General features: G+C 29.1%; 1 protein-coding gene across 1 annotated transcript in view; it reads right to left on the reverse strand.

Moving 5' to 3' along the window:
- Positions 1 to 2,852, reverse strand: part of LOC107024542 — a 4,146-nt gene extending 1,294 nt beyond the window's left edge. The window contains exons 1-6 of the mRNA XM_015225533.2: positions 2,608 to 2,852; positions 1,754 to 1,846; positions 1,466 to 1,663; positions 1,335 to 1,388; positions 1,042 to 1,197; positions 826 to 879 (exon numbers count right to left, since the gene is read on the reverse strand). Of these exons, the coding sequence (XP_015081019.1) occupies positions 826 to 879; positions 1,042 to 1,197; positions 1,335 to 1,388; positions 1,466 to 1,663; positions 1,754 to 1,846; positions 2,608 to 2,790 (738 nt within the window). The 5' untranslated portion in view covers positions 2,791 to 2,852. The remainder of the gene's footprint in view (positions 1 to 825; positions 880 to 1,041; positions 1,198 to 1,334; positions 1,389 to 1,465; positions 1,664 to 1,753; positions 1,847 to 2,607) is intronic.
- Between the last annotated feature and the right edge of the window lie 5,020 nt (positions 2,853 to 7,872).

The raw sequence follows: 7,872 nt of genomic DNA on the forward strand, positions 1-7,872 counted from the left end.
GTGGTGTAGGTTTGACATAAAAAAATTGAAATTTTATATATTTGAATTTATTTAAATAAAAATAATTTTTTAAAAAGAAATTAACGGAGAGGGGGGTTGGTAGGGTTGGGAGACGTAAAAAATCAAAATTAATAAATCTGAGATACAAAAAATAGTTCTTTTTTAAAAAATTGATAGGGGTTGGAGTTGGCCGGAGGGGTAGTGGTGACATAAAATAGATTTTCTAAAAATGATTGGAGTAGGGGTTTAGGAATTAGGGGCAGGGAATGAAGAAAAAAATATTTTTAGAAATGAAAATTTGACGAGGTTCTTGTGTGGGGGGAAGAGGTTGCGTAGTTAGGGTATGGGATGGGTAAAAATGAAATTTTAAAAATTTGACTCTTTTTTTGGGAGTGGGGGGAGGGGATAGGCATGATAGTGGTTGGGTGAGGTAAAAAGTCTGTAAGCTTGAAATATTTTTCAAAATAATAATTTTTGAATTTTTTAACTATTTTTTTTGGTGGAGGGGGGTTGGTTTAGGGATTGGGGATAAAAGTAAGAATATTTGAAATTAAGAAAATAAGATTTTATTTTTTGATGTGGAGGGTCGGTTGGGGTAGAGTAAAAAATATTGTAATATTAGAGTGAAGTAGGCTTTTAATTTTTTTTTTAATTATTTTTTAAGAAAAGTCATATTTCTTAAATTTAAGAAAATTAAGTTGATTTGGAAATCATTTTCTAAAACATTTAATCCAATGGACATGAGAAAATTATAAACACACCCTAAAAGACATACTAGTTTAATGAACTCAAAAGGAAAATCACCATGGTACAAAAGATAGTTACCTGAAAATGTATAAACAATCTAGTTTTAATATCCCCGTATAACGTTGGGTCCACCTAAAGCACGAAACAGAGATATTATATTATAGTTATTAAATATTCAACATTTGATAACAAATTTTCTAATATACTCTTAAAAGCACAAAATTCAATAGTTAACACACATCCTTCTTCCACAAAATGATAGAATAATGAAACAAAAAAATGATATAAACTTACTCTCCAACCAACTTGTAAGATATCTGATCCTTTATGAATTTTTAGTCGAGATCCACTGTGTTGTTGTCCATTAACTTGAGGATTGTACAAAATAGTAACCATTCCGGCTCCCGCAAACTTGTTATGTGGATTATATGAAATTTGAGCTATTGCAACCTGAACTTTTTAAATTGTTTTTAGTAGATCTTACAGAGTATCCAAATTAAACTAAGAATAAATTGTTCCTTTATTACTTCAAATCCAATCAAATAAAACATGGACATTAAAAAATAATAACTATAGTCATATACCACCTTATATCCTTGTGAAGATATGTATATTCTGTTTGGCCTACTATTGTTGTTGCTCTGCATTAGAAAATGAACTTATTTTTACGTTTGAAATACACAAGATATATAGAAGTAAATTGACATAATCATCTTACAACATCATATTCATCGTTGAATGTGACATCCTCTGGAGGAGGCATACGAGTTAATCTTATCAGATCATCTTTTGTCATTCTCTTAACAGGAATAGTTCCAAAAGGGCATCCTCTATCTCTTGACCATATTGTCGATGACCTATTAGTTGTTGATGAGAAGGTTGAATCTTTCTTGATTCTAGATAATGTAGGTTTCATCTGTTCATATAGATTTTTAATTGCATATCAAGAATATCATATCTAATAAGAACAAAATGATAACGAAATGAAAAGAGAGTAGAGATATGCCTTAGGATGAAAATTATGGTCTTTCAACAATGGGTGATCAAATGCACGTTGTTTGTAGAAATCTACACAATCGTATGTATCTCCATATTTAGTCTGTAAACAATCAAAATTAATAAACACAAGTAGCCTAAGTTACAACAAGATGTACCATTTAAAAACAAAACATACTCATGAGAACAATTCTTAGTAAAATGGTAGTACTATTACTTTGCTTTTAAAAAAAAAAAGGTTTTTTTCCCAAATATGCTATCAAACTTTGAAAAAAGGCTTATCAAGGTTATTCGTTAGGATTTTATTCATTTATGCTACTCTCGTTGAGAAAATGTTCATTCATGCCATTACATATTAATGAAAAATATTTCGATATGTGTGTCCTAAGCCATTGTTATGCCCTTGATTCCAATTTGCATGATCAAATGCAAAAATTGTGCTTAATCCGTTTTAGTTCATTTGTTTGATTGGATTTGACAAGAAATTTCAAAAAGTAATTTTGTTTTGAATCTTGTGATTTTAAAATAAATATATATAGATTATATAAAAATGCTCTTAAATCTTGTGGTTTAAACATGTTATGTGAAAAAATAGAATCAAATAGTTTAAAAAGATGGAAAAACCATTTTTCTCAAACAAAATTAAAAAAAAAAAACAAACAAATCGTAACAGACTAACCTACTCAATCTTCAACTACAACAAAAGTTTATATTCAAAGAAGGAATTAAAGGGAATTTCTCCATTTCCCGAGAATCATGTGACAAATGAATTATTTCTCTAATACAAAAGTGATATTATCAAATAAAATGTATTTTGCGACTTAGAAGTATAATAAACTAATTTTTTTTTGAAAAAAAAAGTACCTTTATTGTTTTGATGGCTGGTTTGTTCAAATTTTTTAGTTGTTTCTCTAACTCCTCATCCTCTAATTTGGATAACATTTTTTGCCCTTCCACTCTATTATAACTTAACAGAAAATATAACATCAATAACGTTTGTTGAATCGTTCTTTGATGCATCCTGAATTCATTTCTTTTTATAGGCATGAATCTTAGATGTTTTGAAGAAATTAGACTAATTAATACAATAGGAACACTGAATTCGATTTGCTAGGTGTAAGTATTGATACCTTTGCTACAATAAGGAAGACATTGTTATATAGAGATGTAGAAAAGACTAAGTTGACTATTATGTACAAGATATTGACTTTCTGAAAGTTTAATAAATGTTGATTGCTCGTTTGTAATTAATAACCAAAATAATAATTAACTATATTTGACCAAATCTAAGAAGACTTTGAATGTTTTTTTGTTGTTCATATCTACATAATAAAATATTTAAAAATACTTTTGACCATAGAGCAAATATGTTGTTGAGTCCGGAACCAAAATTAGATTATTATTTTTTAAAAAAAATTGAAAAAGAACTAAAGTAATGTGCAAAAAAAAATTATAAATTCCAATGTAATATTTTGACCAAAGCTATTATTTGAGGATAATTATAAACAATATTGAGGGTGTCTTTAAATCTTTATTTTCGATATATTTGAATACAAATAAAAAAGGAAAATTATCCTCCGAACTATCATAAATATTGTGTTAATATCCTTCGTTATACTTTAAGGTTGTATATACCTTTATCTTCATTATTTTGGATTGTATATATCTTTGAATTTAACAGATCGACATGTGGTATCATCTAAATGATTTACCCGATTTTATTTATTTTTTTATTCAAAAATAAAAAATTCACCCGACCCACAACCAAAATGGGTTGTGCCAAAATCCAATCTTCATTTTCATTAAAAAAAATCATCCCTTTATTCTTCTCAACCCACCATAACCATAGAATCAAGAACACATCTTTCAAGGAAGAAGTTGGCTTGTTCACTAAAACTACTCTTTCCTTCACTTCCACTTCAAACATTGCTTCTTCCACTTTCCAACCAGCTTGAACATGTAACATTCCATACAAGTTATGTCAATCTTGTGTCTTTCGAATTTTTTTAATTTGTAGCTTTATGCTTGCTAAACACAAATCTTCATCTTCATTTAGCACAGTAGAATCTAGTTTTATGGGTATTTTGTACATCATTTATTTCAAAAATATTTTCAGCGCATTTCAATTAGAGGTGTGCATTGATCGGTTCAATTTGATTTTACGTGTTATTTATTAAATTTATCAGTTTTTGATTTCAAAATACGTCAAATTGATATATAACCCAATAACATATTTCTAATGGTTCTTGATTAATCAATTTATGGTACTTAACGGTTCGATTTATATATATACACACACACGACGATAAGAAAATTTTCATAAAAACCATATGATTTTTTCAGCATTTGGCATGAAAGTACTAATCATAAAAGTAACAATCATTTTTGTTGCAAGTTTAGACACTAGACACATTCAAAGGAAAAAGTGTAAAAGTAACAATAGTTTTTCAGCATGTCTAGGCAATTGACACATTCAAGTTAGAAGTGTGCTTGCAATTATAAAATGAAATAATAATTAGGATTTTAAGTAATACTAAGATTAAAGTAACAAGGTTTGTAAAATGTTATATAATTAATTAGGGTTTACTGGTGTAGGAATAAAATAGTAATTTAATAGAGTCTTATTGGGTTATCGATTTAATCATTAACAAAAATCATAAAATCAAAAATCGAACCAATAACTCAATAAAAAAAGTTATGAAACCTTTAGTCAATAACCCAATATTAATAAATGAATAGTGTTTTTTCGATTTAATTTATTGGTTAAACTAATTTTTGCACACCTCTAATGCGTATGCAGATCTTAGAGACTGTTTGAACAGATCCCAATTCAAATAGTAGAATATAATATGAAAGACGCGTATTTTGAAAAAGAGATATAATAATGAAGAAAACACGATGAAAATAAAAGGAAAGACAAAACTAGCAACACAAATTATACAAAAACTGAAACAAATGAAATAACAAGGTAATAATAAGTATAGAATAATACAACACGAGAGTAATTGTTTTATTCGGAAAAAAATATTTTAAGTTTTTAGACTGATTTTAGAGTCGTCTCTTAATTTTTAAGAAAAAAATCAAGAAAACTATTTTTCAAAAGATAAACAGTAAATCAGTTGTAAATATAAAAAGGGGTTCGCGGTTCATATTAGCATTTTAAAAAGATTTTGAAAGCACCTAAAACACCCGCTTATTTGCGGTTATCCGACAATTAAAATATTTGGTTAACAATAGGCATGTTTGACTATTTACGAAATAAACGAATCTTATAACTTAAAATTATTTAGAGAAGAAAAAGAATATGTAATGTAACATGTCTAAGTAAAGAAAAACTTCTTAAATTTATAGAAGTCAATTTGGAAGGACAAGTATAGTTAGTTCTTTTAAGATAAAGTAGTATACGTTAACTAACTCAAAATGGATGTCCTTTAGGGAATTATGAGTTAAGAACCTTAAAATTAATTAGCGAGTAAGCATATACTAACAATAGAATTAAAACGAAATATACTATAACGAGAGAGGAAAATTGGGCCCAAGTCTAATTTATGTTCGCCTGGGTCACTACTTGGGCCTAATTTCTGATTTGTCTTAGTCTTAATATAAAGCCATGGTTTTCTTTTGGGCCTTAGGACCAATTCTTCCGCCTGTCCTAAACTCTAACAAGATGATAAGCAAGACAACAGGGGCTTAGATCCAAAGTAACAAAATACATTTTGTTTTGGCATTTGGGCCCTTAAGGCCCATTTTCCCTCTTTTGTATAGACTAGATGTATACTAGTGTACACAATTTTGTATGTCTGCTCCGAACGCTTGTACGTCGAGTTCATAGACTTATTCTTCTCTTTCACTTGTTGGTCGACTCAAGAGGAAAGGACTTGAACCTTTATGGCTTTCTCGAAATGCAAGGAAATCGGGAGTTCATCGTGACCTCGGGAAAATATTATATGCATAAGAATAAAAAAATACATATCAGTATTGTGGCACCATAATTGACAAAGTGAAAGAAATAGAGAACACAAACAAATATACCACTTCATTTTAAAAAAAAGCTACTAAACAAATAAAACCCAGTTATACTCATTTAACTCGATGTTCGGGACAAACAGAATGCATCAAGATTAAAGTGAACTAATCTTAAACTCAATTAATATCGAAAGAAAATATCTTAGCATACCAAAGAAACAAATAGTAGTTTTGAATTAATTAGCGAGCAATAACCTCAAGCAAAATTCGAAATGATCAATTCATTCACAAAGATAAAACTAAGAAAAACACGTTTACTACTAGTAAGCTAGCTACTACATACACCATACTGTTGAATCCATCCCATTTTTTAGTCAACTTTAGCTATTCAATTGCTACAAGCAATTGTTAAAAAGGAATAGTAATTGGAGTTGAAAAGAAAAGATTTGGTAGTTGGCAAATTGGTAAGATTTGCAACCATTTTTGACTTTGCTATATTTACCTATGTCATTAGTGACATAAGCATGGTTTTATCCTTCTATAAATAGAGCATTCTTGCTCATTTGTAGAACACACCAAGTTAGAGAGAAAAACCATTTTGAGAGCAAAGTGAGGTATTCCATAGACTATACAAGAAAATAGTCTGTGAAGAAAAATAGAGTGTGAGCGATATTTTAGTAAGACGGAAACCAAAAGAGTGTTGTTCCTTTTGAGTGTGTAGTAGTCACTTTGAGTATTTTATTCGTGACTACACAGTGTAAAATTCCTTACTATAGTAATATCAATTGCTCCTCTTAGTCCGAGGTTTTTTCCCTTACTCAGAAGGGTTTCCACGTAAAATTCTTGGTGTCGTTATTTTCCCATTTTATTTCCATTAATTTTACCATATATACTTTTGTGCTTGTTCGCGTTTTCCCAACACATACTACCATTAAAGAAAAAAAAAAAAGCAAGCTACTCTAACTTACGATGCTACAACAGGAAGAATACATCAACACTTTGTGAAGCACAAAAAGCTCAATTTTAGCTTAAGGAACAGAGATTCACAAACTAGTACTAAAAGATAAGAAAACTCTTTAAGAAGATCGTCATATTTCATCAAAGCTATAGTCACAACTCCCAATATATATGTGCATCACTTTAAACTTTCCAGGTCAATCAAAAACTACACCAAACATAGAATATAATACAACATTAATCTATTTTTATGTATCCAAAAACTATATACAAATCAAATAAATAGTATAGAAAGCAACACACTCACATGTCTACTTAATTCTCTGACATAAATAAGAAAATGTGAATATACAAACAGTTGCTATCAAAACAAGTATGCTTCCCACAGTCAGTATCTAAAACAATATTTGCTAAAAGATCAACTCGACATAGAAGTTCATCTAGCAGTCGGAAGATGCCTCTAATCGAAACTCTCTCTCTCTCTCTCTCTCTCTCTCTCNTCAATTTACACGGCTGGTGGCGATAACGCCACCGCTAGATTGGGCGTTGGTGGTGGTAACGCCGCGGCTAGATTGGGCAGTGAATTTGACAATTTTTTGTTAGATGCCAAGTAAAACTTTAACCAATTAAAATATTTACCTGTTTTACAAAAAAATATAGTAAAAGAAAAAAAGACTAATGACTAAGTTTTAAAAAATCAATTAATGTTATGATTTAAGAAAAATCAATTTTTCAAATTGACAGAATCACCACTTAATTTTTATTAAAAATCAAGAAAAAACTTATAATTATTTTCAAAAGATTTAAACAGATAAAATCAATTGAAAAAGGGTTCGAAGTTCAACTGTACATTTTGAGAAGGTGTTAGGCCCTCAGAATGTCCCGCTAACTTGGGTTGACCGACGATTTACTAAAATGACTTTCAAAAATCTTTTAGAATTTTAAGCTAAAGTAAAAGAAAATTTATTTTTAAAAAATTTTTATTTATTTCACTCAGTCTTATTATTATATTATCTTAAGGGGAAATGAACTAAGGAAAATTTCTTAAGGGAAATATCTTAAGTGACAAGACTAGTAAATAAAATAAAGCTAAGTAAAAATATAAATATTTTAATAGGCAACTTTCAGATATAGCAAACAAAAAATTCATATTTGTATGTTATAGCAAAGTTTGCATAATTGCGCTCCATAGCAAATATAAAACTG

The sequence above is a fragment of the Solanum pennellii genome, chromosome 7 (genome assembly GCF_001406875.1).
Source record: "Solanum pennellii chromosome 7, SPENNV200".
NCBI classification, from domain to species: Eukaryota; Viridiplantae; Streptophyta; class Magnoliopsida; order Solanales; family Solanaceae; genus Solanum; species Solanum pennellii.